We start from the raw sequence: 22297 nt of genomic DNA on the forward strand, positions 1-22297 counted from the left end.
TCAGGATTCCAGCTTCATTGTGACTCAGGATCAGTCATCTGGGACCAGGTCAGACTGGGCATACTGGTTCAGGCTCAGGCTGGGACCAGAGTCCAGATGTGAGACGGGGGTCAGAGGTTAGCTTGGGGCCCAGTGGATCACCACAGAAGGACTTGTGGGGCCAACAGAAGCCCCTGGAGGAGGAGGACCCTCCCTGGATCCTGGAACAGCCCTCCACTCTCCCCTTCCTGAGGTCCTCCTTTCCAGACCTCCACCCCCCCTCCGGGTCCGGGCTCCCCTTCCCCCTGCCTGTCCCAGCGGCTGACCGCCCTCTCCCCCACTGTCCACGTGGTTGCGAGCAGTGCCCGGGGCCGCGGCCCCTTCCCAGAGAGGCCCTCTGCCTGTGCGGACAGAGGCAGGCCCTCCCTCCGGGGCACTGGGAGGTGTGGACACAGAGACTCACCGCCCACCTGGGAACGGAGGGCCTTTTCTGACTCTTTGCCTCTCAGTGGCTTCCAAGCAGGGGCACTGACACCTCACCCTAGTACCCCTTCCCTCCGTACCCCCACACCTCTCCCTGTCCATCCTCCCCCCCCCCCCCGCCACCACACACCATGGACAAAAGGCCCGGGTAGAAGACGTCCCTCCACAGGCACCTTCTCACGCCCAGGTTCACACACACCGGCACATCCTCCTCCACGCGTGTGTGACTCCACACATAGGAACCCACACACACCCCAGAAAGGGGCCCTTGGCGCACCTGTGCGGGCGGGGGGGGGGCAGCCTCGGGTCAGTGTCACACACAGAGGCACACAGTTCTCCACAGGCAGTTCCAGAGTCACCCAGACACAAACGGGTGTGCACCCCAGACACCCCCGAAGAACACCCCACTGTGAGCGCGCCTTACACAACACTCCGCCACGGGTGGAATTCTCAACAAAACTCACTTTTAATGATGGTGTTGACCTGAGGAATCTTCAGACAGAGGCCCGTGGCCCGAGGTGACCGCCGGCCAAGAGCGGCCCAGGCCATGACCCAGAGGCTCCCAGAGCGAGCTGGCCTGTGGGTGGGAGCGGGGGGAGGCTTCCCCAAAGACTAGACATGAGCCCGGGGGAAAGAAACGCGGTACAAAATACATTCAGAGCCCCTGGGCTAGGGGGGTCCTGGGGTCGTCCACAGCCGACAGGGGAGGGGCTCAGGACGAGAATCCCAGGTCTGAGCCCCTGGCCCCTTCGCTTTGCATGGCCGGCTTCCAGGGGGCAGAATGTATTAGTCATATTCCTCTTAAAAAAATATATCTCTTTACGCTCGCCTTCTCCATGGCCTCCTGGCTACTTGGGAGTGAGCCTGTCCTTGCACCCCAAGGCTTTAGGGGGGCTGCTGGGGAGGGGGTGCTCTGGACAGAACAGTGAAGAGCTGTGACCTATGGCTTTTGCATCTACGTGATGGGGGCGGTGCAGGAGCTCAGGTGGGAAGCCGCTGGTCTCCAAGGTAGGGAAGCGGAGGGATCCTGGATCCATGCTTTCGAAGATCGAGGATCGGGGACACGGGGTCCCCAGGAATCCTTTGGTTTGATGTCTCAGCTTCGGGGAGCGGCGTCTGTGCGGAAGTGAAGAGCCATCGCATTCGCTTCATTCCTCAAAGGCCTCGAGTGGGAAGCCACCCCTTTGGGACTGTGATCATGGGAGGCCAATGGTCAGGGAAGGGAGCTGGGTCTCTTTTGGGTCTGGTCCCACCTGGCCGGGAGCACCCTTGCTCTCTCGCTGGAGCGCGCAGGCCCCAGCGGCGGGGGTCAGAGGCAGTGTGAGCTCCATGTGCCGCACCCGCGGTGGAGGACTGTGACCGGGCTCTCGTTCTTAGAGTCTGCACGGGCCCTCGGCCATCTGCTGGGCTAACTGTTGGTGCCCGGAGAACCCTGGACGTGGGACCAGGGATCCCCAGGTCACCTCCTGGGCCCAGTGGGGGAGGAAAGAGCAGAATTTGACCTTAGCTCCGTCTCAGGAGCAGTGTGACCTGGGGGTGGGCTCATGATGCAGGGCCCCACCTGGTGGTGCCGGTGAACCTCCTGCGAGCACTGGGGCTCCCCCACCCACCGGGAGTGTCAGAAACTGGACGCTAGAGAGAAACCTCCACAACCCTTCTCCCACCCAAGTGGCCTGATGAACCCGGGGCCGCTCGCTGCTGTTTGGTGGAGAGAAGAGCCCGCGAGAGCCCAGCCCTGGAGGGCGGAGCGCCGGGGGCACCTTTCCCAACATCCAGGTCCTCAGCACCATGGGAGGCACCCGAGTCTCCGGGACACCCAGGAGCCCGCCCTCCCACGGGGAGAACCAGAGTGGTGGGGGCAGGGCCGTGGGAGACAGAAGCCTGTGTGGCTGGGGCTCCCCCCATCAGGGGCCTCCTGGGCTGTGAAGGGCTGTGAGCAGGTGGCTGTCCCCCGAGGCTCCTGTGTCACGCAGGAAACGCGCTGAAGGCCAGCAGCAGCCGAGGGGGCTGTCCCCAGACCAAAAAGGGGCCAGACGGGTGGGCGGGGTCCCCAGGGGTCTCGAGGCCCCTCCCGGTGGGCCCATCATCTGGGGTAGTAGTCGTCGGGCACGCCCGTGAGGTTCCGCCCCTTCAGGGCCGCGTCCACCAGCTTGATGTAGGCCTGGATGGTCCTCCGCATGTCCGCCGTGTAGGGGTCGTACTCCAGCTTGCGCAGCCCCGAGCGCTTGAAGTTGCCGTCCTTCTGGCTCTCCACGCACAGCAGCCGGTCCTCGCGGACGGCCACGCCCAGCAGGCGGACCATCCGGCCCAGCTGCACGAACAGGTCCTGCTTCAGGTCCTCGAAGTGCACCACCAGCACCTTCTTGCCGAACTTGAGCCAATCCAGCGTGTGCGTGGCCCACCACGGGGCGTAGTTCCTCACGAACTCGGGCCACTCTGTGGAGAGAGGAGGGAGGGCCGAGTCAGAGGGCGGAGGGGCTCCCGGGACCCGGGTCCGAGTGGTCGCTGTCACTCACAGCAGTGAGAACACCTCAACTCCTGGTAGATCTCCACACTCCCCTTGCTAGGTTTGTAAAAGGACAGGATGGACTGTCACCAAAATTGGGAAGGTATTTTGGGGATCATCTGACTTGATGCTGGGGAGGGGGGAAGGGAGGCCAGCCGGGAGGAGGCTGAGACAGAGAAAGGGAGGCCAGCCCAGGAGGATGCTGGGACAGAGGGAGGGAGGCCAGCCCAGGAGGAGGCTGGGACAGAGGAAGGGAGGCCAGCCCAGGAAGAGGCTGGGACAGAGGGAGGGAGGCCAGCCCAGGAGGAAGCTGGGACAGAGGAAGGGAGGCCAGCCCAGGAGGAAGCTGGGACAGAGGAAGGGAGGCCAGCCCAGGAGGAAGCTGGGACAGAGGAAGGGAGGCCAGCCCAGGAGGAAGCTGGGACAGAGGGAGGGAGGCCAGCCCAGGAGGAGGCTGGGACAGAGGGAGGGAGGCCAGCCCAGGAGGAGGCTGGGACAGGAAGGGAGGCCAGCCCAGGAGGAGGCTGGGACAGAGGGAGGGAGGCCAGCCCAGGAGGAAGCTGGGACAGAGGAAGGGAGGCCAGCCCAGGAGGAGGCTGGGACAGGAAGGGAGGCCAGCCCAGGAGGAGGCTGGGACAGGAAGGGAGGCCAGCCCAGGAGGAGGCTGGGACAGAGGGAGGGAGGCCAGCCCAGGAGGAGGCTGGGACAGAGGGAGGGAGGCCAGCCCAGGAGGAGGCTGGGACAGAGGGAGGGAGGCCAGCCCAGGAGGAGGCTGGGACAGGAAGGGAGGCCAGCCCCAGCTGGAGAATCACGGGGCAGGCTCTCCGAAACCCTGAAGCCAGACCCACTGCTTTCCACGAGGACAATGCCAGGTGCTCCCTCCAGAAGGAAATGTTTATTGAAGGAGTGTCAGTGAGTCTCCTATGCCCCGCTGGGGAGCCCAGATGGTTCTTAATAACTAAATCTGCACCCCTTGCCGGGTGATGGATCCCCGTGATCTCAGTGCATCCTGACGACTACCCTGGAAAGAAAGGACTACTCTTCACTATCACCGTTGGGTAAACTGAGGCCCAGAGAGGTGAAGTGATTTGCCCAAGGCCACGCGGCCAGGGAGCACCATCCAGACCGGGCCTGGCTGATTCCAGGTTCTGATCTTGCTCTTTTGTTATTTCGAAGGCACCAGCAGCCTCACCCCTACATTCTCCCACTGCCTCCCACCCAGCAGGGGCTCAATAAATAGTTCTTGAGAGGAACTGAAATTCCCAGCCGCCCGCCCGAGCTGTGATAAAGGACTCCTCTTTGTCTGCAGAAGACACCAGGCCCTGTGGTGGGGCTCCCGCTCCCCCAGAGCTCCTGCTGGCACACCCTGACTGCTGGGGAAGTATTTATGCTGGTGAGAAGGATATTCTTTATCCCTAAAATAGATTATTTACAATGTATCTGGCTAATTGGGCCTACACTGTTATAATGGGTTGAGACCAGATGTATCTGGGTGATTAGAGAAAATTTAGCATGAACATAGTCTGTTTCACTATTTTTTTTTTTTTTTTAGAATTTTCCCGCTCACGAGTCACCTCCCAGCATCCCCGGTGATTCAGGACAACTGCCGCTCCCGTGGCAGAAGCCCCTGGGGATGGAGACAGCACTCAGTCACCAGGGACACAGAGATCCCGACTCCGGGCCTGGCCACTCTGACCATCGCAAGTGGTCACTGCAAGAGGGCTGCAGGGTGGTCCTCAAGGAAAAGGGAGGGGCCTGGTGGCCGGGTCCCGCAGCAGGTTGGCCTCCTTGTTGGTTGCACACCTCCGTGGGACGGGAACGTGTGTGGCCTAAGCACCCACTGTGAGTCAGGGCTGTGTTGGGCAATGTGCAGGCATTACCTCATGCAGTGCCCACAAGGAGCCTGAAGAGTAGGAATTACTAGTACTAGCCCCATTTTACACCCAGGGGAGAGAGCGGAAGCTCAAAGCACGAAGCCACACGGTGTATCCAAAGCAGGATTCGAACCCACATCCAACCTAGGCTGAGCCTGGCTCCTGCCCTCCTAGCAAACCCTTTGAGCTCCTGATCTTTTCAGCTCAGGCGCTCTTCTCTCCCGATGTTGTCTATGACGACTTTGCAGACAGACTGCCTGCGTTCAAAACCTAGCTCCTCTCCACGTTAGCTGTGTGACCTTGGGAACATTAGTTGATGTCCTTGAGCCTCAGTTTACCCATCTGTGAAACGGTGACTGTGCTGGACCTGCATCCTAGATGCTGTGTAGATGAAATGGAGTGAGATTTACCAAGGCCCTGACTCAGGGCCTGGGATACAGGAGAGAAATGTTGGCCCCCAGCATCTCTGAGGTGCCCCCCAGGCCCCATCATTTAGGTCAGAGCTTCCCCCTAAGACCACATGTGATATCCAGGCAGTCTGGGCAGCAGCTGTATCCGCCCCCATGGCACAGATCCCTCAATTAAAGCTACTTCGTTAGAAAGAAGAAGGATAAAAATAAAAAACAAAAGCCATGATTAGCTCAGGGTTTCCAGCAATGGATTGCTGCCTTCAAACTGGGCAACGAAGGCTCACTGAGCCACGGACCACTGGTCACGGGGGCTGGCTGCGCCGGAACTGTTGCGCACGTGGGCCTGGCCACGCGACTCCCCCTTCCTGTGGATGGGAGGAACGGGGCCTGATTAATAGCTTCACTGGACTCAGTTCCCCGCGGAATCATTAAGCACAGGCCCTGTTTCATTAAGCAGACTCAGGACAATTCACCTTGTGTAATCACAGCACATAAAACTTTGCTTTGGACCCACTCCAGGGACACCGTAAAATTAATGTTATGGAACCAACTGGGGGGGGGGCATTATAGGAGCCTCAACCCAGCTCTAATCCGGAGGGGACACAGGCCGGGTGGGATGGACACGCTCAACAGCGGGGTGACCTCTGCCCTGAGGGAGGTGACCCTCACATTCAAGCTGAGGGCATCCTAAAGCAGAGACTCTCAAACTTTCAAGTGCGCATGAAGCTTTTCATTAAAATGCAGATTTGGATCCAGTCAGACTGGGCAGGGGAGAGGGGTTGAGATTTGCTTTTCCAAAAACCCCAGTGAAGTCGATGCCACTGGCTGACAGGCCACTGCTGGAGAAGCAAGGATGTGAAGCAGCGGCTGGAAAATCGGAGGGCGCGTCGGAAACACCGGGAGGGGTCGCTGAAACACAGGTGGTGGCCGGGCCTCCCCGGAGTTCTGACTCAGCAGGCCAGGGGCAGAACCTGCTGTTCTAACGGGCTCCCAAGTGATCCTGACATGGCTGGTGCCGGGCCCAAAAGTGAGGGTCTCAAACCCAAGTGCCAGATGCAAACCCAAATGAGAGAGAGGGTGGGTGTGGGCTGTGGGGCTTGGTTCTTTGGGGAAGGCTCTGGGCCAGAGCTCTGGAGGACCTGAGTCAGGCTTGGGAGGGGAAGGTTCCCCTTCAATTCCAGACTCATATGGGGACCCCAGAACCCCAACATGAGATGTGTGTGCTGAAACCCCCCACTCTCTCACCCCCCGAAGCTTCCAGGCTTAGCCAATCCTAACCATCCCTTCTCTCTTTTTAAAGCTCCCAGCTGTCCTGAATGAGGAAAAAGGCAAGGCGGCCCCTTTAAAATGGTCTGAACCCGAGACACTGGCCTATGCCAGGAGAGGAGAAGCTCTGGGCGCCCGGTCAGCAGTGCCCCGGGCAAGAAAGAGCCTGGTAGCTGGTCAGCACCCAGCTCAGTCTACACCAGGGGCCTCGGCCACATGACTTCCTCCCTTCCTGCGATGGTGTCTCACCTGTGAAATGAAGGGTGATTATGGCGCCTTTCTTACCTCCTCGGCCATTAGATGGTTTAAATGAGATAATGAAGGCTAAGTGCCTGCATCCCCCTGAGCTTCTCAAGGGAGTCCCCCCTTTTCACTTGGGCGGCAGGACCGTGGCAGGCCCCCGCCTCTCTCTGGGCCTCAGTTTCCCCCTTAATAAACAGAGGATGAGGCAGGGTTCTCAGTCCCGCCTGAACACTGGAAGCAGCTGGGAGCTTTACAAATGCTGATGCCCGGGTTGCAATGCAGTCACGGCCCCGGGCGCAGCCTGAGCACGGATTTTCCCACACTCCTCTGGGGGTTCGGATGCACAGCCGGGCTGAGGACCACAGGGCTCAGATCTCTCAGGTCCCCTCCAGCTCGGCAAGCAGAGGGTCTGTTCCCGGGACAGGCTCCTGCCATTTGCATCTGCAGACTTTCCCGCCTGGCCCTGGCCGGTGAGTGCTCCCTTGCAATTGTTCTACAAATAAATAATTCAGAGGCCTCTTTGCTCCTGGGAACAATAGAACAAATGCCACCACCTGTCCAAGTTTTCATCCCCTCGCTGAGCGGGGAAGCAAGGCGGAGAGAGGGACAGATGGGTGAACAGGAACCAGGGCACGGTTGGTCAGGCCGGAGGGTTTTAATCAACAACATCAACATTGAGGGTGTGATTGGTGGATGCCGAGTCCGCTACATCCTGCCAGGCTCCAGTCCTCTCGGGAGGGACCAGGGCTTTGGAGCAGCTGGGAGCCGGGGGAGGGCTGAGAGGAGCCGGAAGCATCCCTCCTGACTTCCGGCTGGAACAGCCTCGTTCCTGGATGAATTCTGGGGGGCTTGAGCGGGGGAAGAGCTTGCATTTACAGGGGCTCTAAACTGGGTGAGTCCTAACCACAGACATTTCATTGAATCCACCACCGAGGATTAGCACAGTGGTTAAGAGCAAGGGCCCTGGAGGAAGATGCCTTGGGATCCAAACCCCAGCTCCCGGGACTTCCTGAAAAGTCTCCTTGGCCTCCCTGAACGTAGCTTGTCCCATTTGTAAAATGGGTTAATTGTGGGCGAATTGATGTGATTCTCTTTACCACCATGGAGCTACGGGTGCTAACTGATAGGGGCGTTTGAGACCCAGTAGGGTTAAGGGTACTCAAGACGGCAGACGTTGGGTCAGACCTCAACGTTCTCACCACGACCCTGGGCTGCCACCCACCCCACACTGAGACATCCGTCCACGCGGCAGCCACCTTCTCACAACGTCAGAGTTGACTCTCAAACCCAGGTCATCTTAATGAAGTTCAGTGGTGGTTGGGGGGCCAACACTGCCACTTTCCAGCTATGTGACCTGGGTGCCAGACACCTAACCTCTCTGAGCCTCCCAACCCAGAGCTGTTGGGCTTGTTCATCAAAGTGACCCCTCAGGACCTCATGGGCGACCTCAGGGCCACTTAGCCGTTGACCTTGGTCTGGATTTGGGTCTCCTGACTCTTGAACCTCCGCCTCCTCCCATCAATCAGATCACATCAACCTGAGGGTCTCCATTTCCATAATGCATCATGGGTCACATCTACTGAGTGGCTTGCAGGGTTAAACTTCTAGAGCTGCCCTCATGTTACAGATGGGATGATCTGAATTCAGGGCGGTGGGGAAGCTTATCCAGGAAGTGATGGAGCTGGGATTAGAACCCAGGGGCGTCTTGCTCCACAACCATATCCTTAACCACTGGAGCATCCCAGCCTAATTCCCAGAGGGTGATGCTAGCAGACGGGTGGGATGTGGGAAGAGCACTAGAAGCTGAGGGTCTGGAGTCTCACGCATGCCCTCAAGGAGGCACTCCTGGACTCCTCGCAGGAGACAGCACTGGCCCAGTGCACTGCCCGCTGCACCCCAGGACCCCTCTCCTCTGTACCCCTCCTCTCCCTAGTCATACCTTTGCCCTTCCAGTGCGCATGTGCAGCGAAGCCGATGTGTCCGCCATACTTGCGGTTGAACTCCGCCATGAGGGCCTTGTAGGGGTTACGGATGAGCAGGATGGCGGCATCGAAGGCCTCGATCTCCTTCTGGCCGCTCTCGTGTGTCTTGATGCAGATGGTCCTCCCGCTGCGCCAGTGGTCCCGCTCACCTTTAAACCCTTGCCATGGGGAGCGGGGGTGGGGGGAGGAGGACACGTGGCCGGTGAGTGGTGGGGGGGTGGGGAGGCAAGAAGAAACCCACCCCGCCCCCTGCTGGGCCCCTTCGGGAGTCTCATACATTCACTTGTGAAGGCCTTCATTCTCTTACATGTTTATTGAGCACCTACTATGTGCGAGGCACTGGGATGGGAACTAGGGATAAAATGATTTGCAAGGTCTCTGGCTGACTTAGGTATCCTTCTCCTTTATGTTCCTCTACCCAGGGCACTCCATCATGGCCCTCGTTATTACTCATATATTCATGTCGCTATTAATACTAATAATTGTTGGCATTTATTGAATGTCTACCATGGGCCCAGTGCTGTGTGTGACAAGTGATTTATATACTTTGGGGGGTGTGCGCAGAAGGTCTGTACCTGGCAAGTAGGCCATTCCTCCTCCTACACCCTCAACAGGCATCACTACTAGATGAAGGCACTTTGTTCCTGGAGAACAGAAGCTCAGAATCCTTCTCAACACATCGTCCTAAAGCAGGGATTCACTGGAACTGACACATGAGATGAAACCACTCTGGATCCATGAACCAAATGATCTGCAAGGACCCTTCTACAATTTGTGACAATCTCGGATTCCCTGACAAATAGCAGTAGGTAATCAATGTCCCCAAAGTGAACAGAGTTATTGGATCTCTGTGCACAGCTCAGAGTTGCTGGTCAGTAAATGTCTGTGTTGAGGTACCTGCACAGATTAGGTGTTCAAGGAATGTCTGCAGTGATCTAAGCAAAGGGAAGGTACCAAGCACATAGTAGGTCTCAATAAACATGCTCGGTTGAGCTGAGCAGCACACAGTAGGTGCTCAGGAAGGGTAGTCCCATGGCCTCCCAGTGTGCCCTTTGGAGCCCAGGCAGCCTCCTCACCTTTGTTGTAGAGAGAACCATCGAAGTAGTAGCTGCCGGTGTAGAAGCCGGTGGCCAGCTCGATGAGGTGGCGAGCCCACGTGTTGCCGGCACCTGGGAAGCTGGCCAGAGCGATGAGCTGCTTGGACTTGGCTGGGAGGAACCTTCTGTCCATGCAGCGGTTGTCTGCAAAGAGCAGGGCATGAGCAGGGGTCAGGGGCAGATGAAGCCTGGGTGTGAGTCCCACCCCTGCCACTTCCTAGCCGTTCGACCCAGTGCACATGATGGAACCTCTTCTGGGCCTCCGTTTCCCCATCTGTAAGATCACGCAGTGGGTCTGTGTTGGAGACCCAGGCCTCCCCGTCCCAGCCCGGATGCGTTCCCACTCAATGCCACAGTCTCCATTTTAAGAAAAAAGCTACCAAGGAGGTTTGCAGTATGAGGGATAGAGTTGAGGGTCCTTGGAACCCACCCCCCTTGCCTGGGCCTCCCTCTGTGGCCCATCCAGGATCTCTAAGCCCGGTCAAGGTCACCAGCCCTGCCCCTGCCCTCCGCCCTCCGGCCTCCGCCTCTGCCCTCTGGCCTGCACAGTATGGGCTGTGTGAAGTGGACTGTCCCGGGCACCTCTGGGAGGGAGGCCCTGGGAGAACAGGCAGGATCGCTAGGGGAGGCCTGGCTTACCCTGCACCTGTGTCTGGTACACGATGAAGTAACTGGGGGTCCCGCAGCTCTCAAACTCCTCCGCGCTGCACTTCTGGGCACACAGCTGTTCGTCTTCTCTCTCGTGCAGGGGGAATCGCGTTGTGGGGAAGCCACAGTGGCAGGCGGTGCCTGCAAGGGCTGCCAGCGGGTACTCCTGGGGAGGGAGAGGGAGAGGATGAGGAAGAACTCTGCTAAACCCCTGGACACGGAGCAGCCGAGTCTTCCTGTCTCCATCCCTCTCCCCAACTGAGGATCCCGAAACTTCATGAGTGAACCCCACTTTTACAACGTGGCCCCGTCTGTGCACCTCCTGCACTATGGTATTCTTCCAGCTTTACTGAGGTATAACTAACAAACAAAAATAGTATGTCTTTAAGATGATGTATACGTGGTGAATTAATCATCACAATCAAGCTAATTAACATACCCGCCACTTTAATGGTGACCATTTTCTGTTGTTTCCCTGTTATTTATTTATTTGTTTGTTTGTCTCCTTTCAGTCCACTCACTTTTTGGGACTTAAATTTCCAAGGAAGCTTGTACCACTCCCAGGGCTTCCATGGTTTCCATACTATAAATGCAAATACGATGCACACACAACAGTGTAATTAAGTTCTCACTAAGACCTTCTGCCTGCCAAGACTGAGCCCTGTGTCGGCTCCATTTTTCCTGCAGAAGGGAGATTAGTTGAGGGTAGAGCGTGTTCAAGACACTGCAGCACTGAGATGAGCTTTCTCCTGGAGGAACTGGAAAAAAAACTGAGAAGTAAATGCCTTTCTCACGGCGTGTCACCCGCCACGGTCCATGTCCCCGGCCTGACGGTGAGACAGAACCCACGCCTCGGGGAAAGCTGCCTGGATCCACGCTTTCAGGCCGAAGAGGATCCTGGGACCTGCGTGGACCACAGTCTTTGCTGGGAGAGCGGCTCCTAATGGCCTTGTTTGTTCTATGGGACAGCAAAGTGGGAGCAGGACGACCTGATTCGGAGGGCAGGGGGACTGACTGTCCATTGTTCAGTCTGTTTCTACTCAAACCCGACAGCCGAATTTCCCCCGGAAGCCGGCCCAGGAATAACCTGGTAACGAGCCAAGGTCGCTCCTACAAGGCTAGGTCCAGCGAGTTTTATCAGAGTAGGTTTGGTGTCTCTCTTAGCAGTGACGGGAACTCAGTCCGTCCCAAGGTGGGACTATCCCTGCCTTTACCTTCCGAAGGCCATGCTTTTAGGCCCAGTTCATTCCTGAGTATTCCTCACAATTGCGAGAGACACTGACCCTGTGTAACTCCTACTCGGGGACAGATGACACGGGCACACCCTCTCCCACGTCACGGGTCACAGGAGCCCTCTCCAGCCCAGCATCCTGTTCCTCCAGCCGTTCCACACCGCCCCTCCCTCGGCCCCCCCGTCTCACCTTCTCTGTGCAGAGGTCCACACACTTGTCCACGGACATGTTTGGCATGGCGGCCGTCACAGGCAGGGCCAGGGAGAGGTTGTGGGGCCTGCGGAAGCAGCCTCGGAAGACCGCGCTTCCATCTGCAGAGCCAGAGGGAAACGGGTCGTCAGATCTAGGCTGGGAGAACCACCTTCTGACAGAAGCACTTTTAAACGAGAGCCCAGAGAAGGCAAGAGTCTTGCCCGAGATCGCACAGTGAAGCAAAACGGAGACTAACGAGCTAGACAGCTCAATGCTCTCCTCCACCTGGGCATTCGTCAGCAATCCAGGTCACGGGGATGTTCCTGCTGGGCCACATCACCCCGCTTCTTTGTCAGCACACCTAGGTCTCGCTTCCCCATTTTCAACTATGGCAACTCCCCGTTCAGGGAGCTGAGAGATGCCAGGGAGGGTTGACGGGAGGGAGGGCAGCAAAGGGCCCAGGTTTGTCCTGCCTCTCCTCACAGCACCAGGGTAGCCCTCTCCTCCCATCACCTGGGGGTTTAGGGGGAAAACCCACCCAGTGCTGAGCACCTGCAGGCTGCAAGGGAATGATGTGGGAGCGACTCCCTTTAAAATAACCCCATTTGGAAATATCCCAGTTAGTTGACTGTAAGGAGACTTCCTTCCAAGGAGTGGGTGAGCCTCACCTAATCAGTTGAAGGCCTTAAGAGCCAAACAGGTTTCTCAGAGGACTTCTGCCTTGAGACGGCAGCATTAGCTCCTGCCTGCACTGCCAGCCTGCTGGTCTGCCCTACAGCTTTTGGACTTGCCAGCTTCCTTAAATAAATATAAACACATTCTATCCTGTCTGTCTGTGTGTCTTTCCACCTACCTAACCTCCTTCTGGTTCTGTTTCCCTGGAGAGCTCTTGAGTGGTAAGAAGTAGGATTATAGGCAATTTTTATTCCCAACTTTTTTGTAAAACTTTTCTACAGTGAATATGTAGATTTTAATATAATAAAGACAAACTAAAAAAAAAAAGTGGCCCCAGTCAAATTTATTGAAAGGTTCATGAGGCCCATTTAAAACGGCTCGGTTGTTTTCAGAACTCTGAGCTGCACATCCCTTTCTAGAAGCACAGCTTTCACGTAAAACAAGGGGCGCGGTTGGTGCAGTGTGAGTGTCATTGGTGCCAAGGATGTTGCACACACTGTATCGGAACGAATCCTCAATGCAACCTGTGAGGCAGGGGACACTCTGATCCTGCTTTGCAGACAGAGACCCTGAGATGTGACACGGCTCCATCACTTTTCCAAGTCCCTCAGCGAGCGAAGAACAGAGCTGGGCTTTGACCCCAATCTTGTCTGACATCACATCCTAGTTTCCACCTCTCTGCTGTTCTGCGGGAGGCCTGCTGCTTCTCACGTGGTGGAGCCCTAGGGATCCCGTGCTGGCCCCGTGCATTTCCCAGAAACCCTCTCAGGCCCCACCGCAGGGGCCCGAGGATCACAAGGGCCCATGCCCCACATTCTGACAGAGCCAGCTCCTCACTGCCAGGCTAGCTGAGACGGGGCCTGACCTCCGCGGCTTGGGGGTTTTATGAGCGAGAGGCGAGCAGAGCAACTGTTCAGCAACTCTCTCTTCTGGGGGCAGAGGAAGAACAGCCCGGAACCAGCTGCAAGTGCCTCTGAAGTCCCATTATCTCTTTGTTCTGGGGCTTCACAAAAAAAATGAAGTAAATGTCATCAGGCGTCAGCTTAAAGGCGGGCGTGGAAGAGTTCTCCTTGGTTTGAAAGAGGCTACCTTCCTCCCCCCGCCCCCCGATAATTAGGCCAAGCTCCACTGCATTAAAGATGCAGGCGAGGAAGAAAGGCAGCGAGCTGGGAGCTGTTAGCAGCTCCCTATAATCAGAGAGAGATGGAATTACACAAAGAGCCTAACTGTCTGAGAAGAATTCAAACCAGCCGTTTCCGGGCACCACCGCAGGCTCCCGTGGGCTTGTGCAAATTTAAAGAACCTGAACTGGGTGTTGCTCAGCATAGATTGAGGAGTTTTCATTTTAAGAAGATGGGAGGGGTGTTTACAAATACTCCATAATAGGCCCTGTGCTGGATGCTTTCCCCATTTGATCTCACTGAGGGGGTCCCAGCAATCTTTAAAGGTTGGAATTGCCCCATTTTACAGATGAGGCGGTTGAGGCTCAAAGAGAATACATGGCTTGGCCAAGGTCAACAGAGCAAATAAGTGAGAGAGCTGGCATCGAAACCATGTCCGCCTGACTTCAAAACCCGCGTCGCTCCCACAGCCTTCTGGGATTGTGTGAAGGGGGGAACAGCTAGGCAATTCTCCCCCCTCATGAGGGAGAAGGAGAAAAAAACGTCTAGTTACCATCTCCTTGGTTCTGCACTGCATAATTCATGAAGGCCTGCATGAATGATAAAATTCAGGACTCCCAGACATACATCAAGGGCAAGGAGAGGCCTGCAGGCCAGGCAAAGAAGGAGCTAGAGTTGGTCTATCCATCAAAACGGGACTTTTCCGGTGATCATCTGAGGCTCCCCTCAGCAGAAGTGGTCAGAATGGAGTATCAGTGAGCATAAATCACCAGCATGAACAAAATTCCCCTTCTAACTTTGGAAGACCAAAAGAAAAAAAAAAATCACCAGAACTCACAATGGCACACAAAATCCACTACATGAACTGTGAACCATGAAGTCAAGGATCTGTTTTGTTCAGTCATCATGTAAGCTTCGTAAAACTTTCCCACAGAAAAGGCGAAATGAGAGGGAAAAGGGCTGAGCCCTGGGAGAGGCTGGCCTGCAGACATGGAGACTAGGCAGAGCTCAAGGATGGTCAGCACCATGGACAGCCGCCACGGGACTGACATGTAGAGATACTCTTCCTTGTTCCGATGGACCTTGCAACACAAATCTTGCAAGAATCTTCCAGGAAAATGACATTTCTAGCAACACCCGATAAAGCCCTGATGTTCTCGAATCACGGCAGGTCTCTGCCCCTGGAGCAGAGCTGCCCTCGCCGACACATTTAGCCAACTGCTGTGAAAAGTGTAATCCAACCAAGAAGGAAGTCCGTTTCTCGGTTCTTTTGTAACAATGGGGAAGGGTCCGTGAGAGTCGGTGTCAAGGCAGAATAGCAGGGTGCCTGCAGGCACTTGCTCTGCCAACCTTTTCATTCGCCTGCTGCCGTGGGAGCCTCCCAGCGCCTCCCTACGGAAGGTGGATGTCCCCCACCTGCCCCAGCGGTGCCTGGAAGGTAACAAGCCCCCTTTGAGTCCGCACCGTCTTCAAGAGTTCTGTGCCACTGCTCGGGGAAACACAGCCACGGCACAGTGCTGATTCCAACGGGTGATGCTACAAATGAGATTTGGTGTCCGTCCTCCCTGCCTCCTGGAGGCAGCAGGTCGTTTCTGTGACGGATGGAATACCAGCGAGTGTCATGTGCTGGTGACCTGGAGCCTCCCGTTCTCCAGGCTTCGCTCGCTCTACTCCCTTTGCCTGGATTTCTCTCCCACCTCTTGGCAATGTGTCTTGAGTCTGGATATCTCCCTCTTCTCCATCACGCGAAAACCCATGGGTCTTTCGAGGCCCTAATCAAACAGCCCTCCTCAGGGAGCCTTCCCGAAGGAGGCTCCATTGAGCCACTTCTGTTCTCTGGGCCTCAGTTTCCAAAACTGTAAAATGGGACATCGGAAAGGAAGGCGCTTCCCACACGGCACCCAACACCTGAACTCTGCTGAGCCTGGACTTTTGCTCGTGGCTAGAACACAAGGCTCTCTCTTTCACCTGGAAATCTCCTTTGAGGAAGATTCAGCTCCAATGTTGCTCCCTTGGCACATACCCCTCCCCAGTGGCCTTGGGCCTGTCTCTCCACTAAACACTGTAGGGGCTGCTCACAAGCAACCAACCCGCCCTCCTACTGTTACAAGGGCAAAACACATCCTTGCTTAGTGGTCTTCATGTGTTGAGACTTATATTTCAGTTTATTAAAAAGTCCCAGATGATCAGTGAGCATTTTATTATAATAGGTGATCTCAGAAATGTGTGTGTGTGTGTGTGTGTGTGTGTGTGTGTGTGTGTGTGTGTGAGAGAGAGAGAGAGAGAGAGAGAGAGAGAGAGAGGGAATGAATATCCAATTTGAACATTAACCAAAAGGACATCTGGCCGATATCTGGCTAATGATACTCACAGCCCCATCCTTGTTACCTGGCTCATCCCATCCACTGGTTGTTTGAGTGGCAGCATCTTTCCCTCTAAATACCATGACACAAAGGCCATCTCTTCAGATGGTGAAAGCCACCATCAAAACAACATAAATATTGGCACAAGGGTTCAGTGATGGGGATGATAAATCTACCATCAAATTAAAACCTCATTACATGAATGGCCAAACCAGGAACTGGCTGTGTGAACATTCTCCAGCCTGGATTTTTCATACGCCACCTGCGCCCTCTGCCAGCCAGGCCTGCAGACCCACAGGGAGGCGGGTGGGGCATCCATTTGCAGAAACTGGCCCCTTTGCAAACTGGCAGCAGGCTCACTCGACCTGATTGCAGAGCAAAGCTTGAACCGGGCTTCAAAAACATGGCGTTTGTAAAACAGAATACATTATCGAGCAAACCATGGATGAATTTTTATAAACAATGGCATGTGCGTGCAGACAGGCGTGAAGTTCTGTGTGGGCAAGCCTGCATTCCAGGCGGGCCTTATGGGTTCCACTGGGGCCTAAGGCCTTATTGCTTATTAAAGTGCGGTCCCTGGACCAGCAGCCTAGCATCACTTGGGAGCTCCTTAAAAACGCAGTATCCCACCCGGACCTGCTGAATCAGAATGTGCGTTTTAACAAGATCCCATAGGCTTCAACTGCACGGTCAAGTCTGGGCAGCGCTGGCCCCAGGGTAAACAGGACCATCCTCAGCCCTCCATCTTTTGTCAAGGCCATTAGCTCTTTTTACAGGTCTGAAGGTCACCTTTAATTAGACTGCATGGCCTTGGGCAGGTTTACTTAAATTCATTAAACCTCGCTTTCCTCACTATAAAATTCTCAATGGTAACATCCCTGCCCAGAAAGGTTGTAGGGAAGGTAAATGAGATGGGTCCTGCCGTGGGCTTAGCACGGTGCCTGAAACAGGGCAGATTTTGACATTCAGATATTAATTGCTTTTAAACATCCACAGAGGGGACAGTGGGACGGTGTCCATAGCAGAGGCCTGGCTCCCATCCTCTCCATTCGTCCCGCTTCCTCCCTCCCTCAGGTTGGAAACTGAGAACTTTTCCAACAAGACTGAAGCACTGACAAGCGAGGAATGAACTCTCTCCACGGGAGCATTAAAGACACAGGCTCTGGAGTTGGTTTCAATTCTCTGTTTACGTGACCCTGAGCCTCAGTTTCCTCATCTGTAAAATGGGAGTAGGTGACGCATAGTGCCTATTTGAAGCATGAGTGTGAGAATGAGATGTACTATTCCATATAAGGGACTTAGCAGAGGGTGCATTGTCTGCCACGGTCATTGTTATTGTCATCATCGTTAGAGACAATCTGCTTTCAGAAACTCAGGAAGGACAGGCTCAGCTCAGGCTCTAGCTCGGATGAAGGAGGAAGATGGGGGCAAGTGGTCCAGCAGGCAACTCAGGGTGGGGGGGGGGGTGGAAACATGCCAAGCAGCTGAAGCAAAGGGCTCTGCACGGGGTGGGTGGGAGGTGAGTCTGGGCAGGACTGTGGCAGCCTTGGAGGGCAGCCAATAGCATGGGAGTGATGGGAGCCATGGAAGGTGCGGGGTAGACATGCAGGTAGGCAGGTGAGGGCCAGGGCCCGCTGGCCAAGGAAGGAGCCGCAGAGAGGGGCAGTGGCCAACTCACGTACACCTGCGGGCCGACTCCTGGGCCAGCTGCAGCCGGTAGACGGAGAGGCGGTTGGCGCCGCCGCACAGGCTGCCTCGCTCGCCCTTGCACTCCATGTCGCACTCGGCCTCGCTCACGTTTGTCGCCTGGATCTTGTGGCCGCAGTAGCACTCGGCGCCGAACTCCAGCCCGGCATACAGGTAACCCCTGGGGAAGGCTGCAGTCAGGCCAGGGCAGCTGCCACCATGGAGACCCCAGGGACAGGGAGACTCACCCAGCAAGGAGACCTGGGGATGGGAGGGCTCTGGGGGCCAGGACCCCTAGGGACCACCCACCTGCCTTCATCGCCGCCTGGTGTCTTATACCCCCATTCACCTATCCACATACACATACCATGGCCATATTGACTGCCACCTGTATACACCTTCAGCACAAGGCATGCTTCACACACATACATACACACACACACACACACACACACACACGCACACACGCACGCACTTATGCATCCACAGCCTTACAAAACCCTTTCTTTGTGGCCCCATGCTCACCCTCCATCACATGCTCCCATGGAAAAGAACACCACAGGCAGGAACCTGAGAAGGAAGGGGTCTGAAACGAATGGAGCCTGGGACGTCGGGGCCCTACCGTTCTGCACAGTTGTCCTGGCAACGGAAGACGGTCATCTTTTTGTAGTCGAAAAAGGACACGCCTCGCAGGGCCCGGCTCTGGGTGTCGTCCAGGTAGCAGCCGATGTACTTGGCTTTGGGGAGAGGAGAAAAGTCAGACAGGGCTGGGGTCAAGGCTGAAAGGGTGACAGGAGTGAGCAGGTGTCTTGGCTGTGTGGCCTCATGGACTTCTTGGTACCAATTCCTTCCTCTGAGCAGAAAAGCAGCCAGGAGAGACTGACAATCATGGGCATTGGTAGTACCTGGTCCCTAAGGGTAGCGGAGTCCCAGGGGTAAGGCTGGGGGCCCTGAAGGCCAGCAGAGATGAGGAGGGGACTCCTCTGTGGCCAGGGTTAAGGTCAACCCCAAGCTCCACTGGTGACGAGTGGGCCCGCGGGAATCCAAGCAATGAGACCCACACTGAGACAGCTCTGAAGAGCCTGATCCTCGACATCATGTTATTATTTCTACAAGAGGCCTTAAGATATTTCCCTTAGAACGAACACGGGACTCAAGGTCAAGGCCTTCCTCTAGCCCTGGTCACCTTCTAGCCCTGGCCTCGGGGGGGGGGGGGCGGGGGGAAGATTGGGCCAGTTCACCTCTCTTGGCCTAGCTTTCTTCATAGTGGGGATGAGCATACCAACGCGGCGAGGTTAAAAGGGGACGACCTGTGTCGATGTTTCTACGTAGTGTGTTGCACACAGCAGGCCGGACGTTAAGGGGAGGGGGTAGGACACTGGCCGGTCACAGTGCTGCGTGTCAACTTCACAGGCTGCCTCCACTGGGGGCCAAGGTGAACGCTCCCATCCGAAGGGAAATTTTAAATTATGTCCAACGACCATCTACGAGGTACTTCATTTTCTTAAAGGTAGTAAACGCCTCCCTGTACTTTGTGGTAAATAGCAATTCTGACCTACGAAGATCACACTTACCATTTATAAAGTCCTTTCCCATAGGTCTGACAATTATTACTATTAATTTGGACACAGAATTTGCCAGGTGCTTTACATGTTGAGTTTTTACAATGATCCTATGAGATAAGCACTAATATCCCCATTCTACACAGAAGAGGAAACCAGGGCCCAGAGAGGTGAAGTCACTTGCCCAAGGAACTACAGCTTGCGCATCTGAACCCAGGGTTGTACCCATACACTCTGGCCCATCTTGCTGCTTCTTAACTCTGGGGAGCTTTGCGATGACCCACGTGAAGGGGGAAGTGCTGGCATGCTCACACTCTTTTCTTTTCTTTTTTAGAAAACGTTTTTATTGATTTTAGAGAAACAGAGAGATAGAAATGTCAGTGTAAGTGCAATATCAATGAACTGCCTCTTGCATGGGGCTCGAGCCCACAACCCGGGCATGTACCCTGACGAGGAATTGAACTGGTGACCTCTTAGTGCAGGGGTTGACGCCCAACCAACTGAGCCACACTGGCCGGGGCACTCACACTCTTCTTAGATGACTGATCAGAGGCCCAGAAAGGTGGAATGGCCTGCCTGAGCGCGGCGGCTAACTGGGATCAGAACAAAGGTTCCATGGGATCCCAAACCAGTGCTCTGGAAATTGGACGCAGGATCCAGCCAGCCCTGGAATTACACGGCCCCCAGAGGGATGACCGAGGCCAATACCACATGCCGCTTGCTCATTCTCCCTGGCTGGCTGCTGTCTGTCTAAACTGCGGGCTCCTCGCCCCCTCACTCCTGCTGCAGAGCAGGGTCTAGCAGAGGGAGCCGGCTCGCTGCATGGCGCCCCTCAACACCGCTCTGCTAAGTGCAGGATTTGTCAGCCCCGCAGGAGATGCGCCTCGACCTCCATCACCTTGAATTTCTTGCGAGAGACAGAGGTGATCTGGCCGACTAAGAACAGTTCATCTTTTAAGAGAAACATCGCCTCCCTGGAGCAGGCGTATCACACGGTGACAGCTCTAGGGGAGCCCACGTCTCGTCACTGTGCTTGTTCAACAACGTATGTCCCTCCTGCCACAGATGGGATCATGCCCTGTGACCACGGGGAGACACTCACCTTGGCAGGGCCAATCAGTATTGTCTCTCCCACCAGCCAGTGATGGATTGCTCTGGGGAAGGGCACATGACCCATTCGTTCGATTCTTATAAATTAAAGCTGGGTGTGTGTGTGTGTGTGGGGGGGGGGGGGCGGGAGATCGGTTTCTCCTGGGATATGACGTTGGCATTCTCTAAGGCCAGAGCTACCAACAGCCACAATCTCTGGTACCAAAGTCACTCTGTGTTGAAGAACCAAGCTCAGGCAGACACAGCAGAGACGAGAGTAAGAAATCATTCATTTAAAAATCCAGCCCCTTCCATAGCTGGGGACAAGTCCCAGTACATTTTCCTCTTTAGCTTAAGCTGATTCAAGATTTCAAGATGGGTTTTTGCCCCTTGACTGATATGCTGATTCTCAAGCTAAGTGGCTTGGGTCTGTGCAGCTCTGAGGGTCTACCAGGGGTGGGCAACCCCTGGCACGTGTGCCAAACATGGCACGCCAATAACTTTTGCTGGCACGCGAAACCCTTACGTACACCTTAAGAGACATCAAGTAGGTGTAACATGTCTTAAAAAATTAGGGTTGGCACGCAGAAGAATTTTGAGTCAGAGATTTTGCTGGTTTTGGCGTGCACTCACAAAAAGGTTGCCCAACCCTGGACTCTAGACTCTAGACCAGTGATGGCGAACCTATGACATGCATGTCAGAGGTGACACGTGAACTCATTTTTTTGGTTGATTTTTTTTTAAAATGGCATTTAAATATATAAAATAAATACCAAAAATATAAGTCTTTGTTTTACTGTGGTTGCAAAGATAAAAAAATTTCTATATGTGACACGGCACCAGAGTTAAGTTAGGGTTTTTCAAAATGCTGACACGCTGAGCTCAAAAGGTTCGCCGTCACTGCTCTAGACCAAATCCGTGTCAGGCCTTTCTACTCCTTTTGTTCCACGCACCACACCAAGTCCCAGCTTGACAGAAGGGCATCTCCATCCTCACCAAGGAGCCCTTCATGGAGGGAGAATGGGGAAGGGTGGTTCCTTGGGAGAAGAGCTGGGATTCAACTGTACGTCATGTGCCCCCAAACCTGGGCTTTTAAGTGCTGCTGCACCCCCCCTTTCTCCCTCCCCTAGGCCAGGCATCAGGATGAGATGCCCCATGTAAAGACTTTTGTATGGCTGGCTGGCGTGGCTCAGTGGTTGAGCACTGACCTATGAACCAGGAGGTCACGGTTTGATTCCCAGTCAGGGCACATGCCCAGGTTGTGGGCTCAATCCCCAGTGTGGGGCGTGCAGGAGGCAGCCGATCGATGATTCTCTCTCATCATTGATGTTTCTATCTCTCTCTCCCTCTCCCTTTCTCTCTGAAATCAATAAAACTATATTTATAAAAAGAGACTTGTTGCACGGACAGATGATGTTCTGTTCCCTCATCTGTCAATAGGAGGGATAAAAAGACACACGGCCCATGGGCATATTATACACTGCGACCTGCCGAGTGGCTGAGCTCTCCTGGCCAAAATATGGATATGGAGGCGGTTTCCTCCCCGTCCTGGGCCAGGGCTGGGGACGCCTTCCCCACCGACACTTCAGTGCAGGTGGTGACAAACACAACGTGGTCCCTGTCGGAGTTCTCCCTCCCGCCTAGCCTCCAGATACGTGTGGGTGCCTCCAACCACTTCAGCCCTTTCCCCAGAGCCCCGCCTTCAAATCTTGCCCAGGCGGCAGAATCCCTCAGACAAGAAGGGGAGGCCAGGGGTCTAAGACAGTCCACATCACAGGCCACTTGAGGGTGGATGAATGGCTGAGGCCACACCATCTATCAGCTCATCTCCACTGCTGTGCACATATCGCTGAGATGGCAAAGTCACCCCAGCTGGGCTATTTGTCTCA

At 55.3% G+C, this 22297-nt stretch overlaps 1 protein-coding gene across 3 annotated transcripts in view; it reads right to left on the reverse strand.

Moving 5' to 3' along the window:
• Positions 1 to 904: 904 nt before the first annotated feature.
• WSCD2 (WSC domain containing 2) overlaps positions 905 to 22297 on the reverse strand; it is a 70187-nt gene continuing 48794 nt past the window's right edge. The window contains exons 3-9 of one of the 3 annotated variants that reach the window (XM_081113669.1): positions 18380 to 18494; positions 17754 to 17938; positions 11910 to 12031; positions 10480 to 10654; positions 9820 to 9984; positions 8701 to 8901; positions 905 to 2898 (exon numbers count right to left, since the gene is read on the reverse strand). In XM_081113669.1, coding sequence (XP_080969795.1) covers positions 2546 to 2898; positions 8701 to 8901; positions 9820 to 9984; positions 10480 to 10654; positions 11910 to 12031; positions 17754 to 17938; positions 18380 to 18494 — 1316 coding nt within the window. In that variant the 3' untranslated portion in view covers positions 905 to 2545. Of the gene's footprint in view, positions 2899 to 7402; positions 7610 to 8700; positions 8902 to 9819; positions 9985 to 10479; positions 10655 to 11909; positions 12032 to 17753; positions 17939 to 18379; positions 18495 to 22297 lie in introns of those variants that run through there. The other 2 variants (XM_081113670.1, XM_081113671.1) reach the window with 2 other exon arrangements.

The sequence above is a fragment of the Myotis nattereri genome, assembly GCF_964212035.1.
Source record: "Myotis nattereri genome assembly, chromosome: 19".
In the NCBI taxonomy this organism is placed as follows: Eukaryota; Metazoa; Chordata; class Mammalia; order Chiroptera; family Vespertilionidae; genus Myotis; species Myotis nattereri.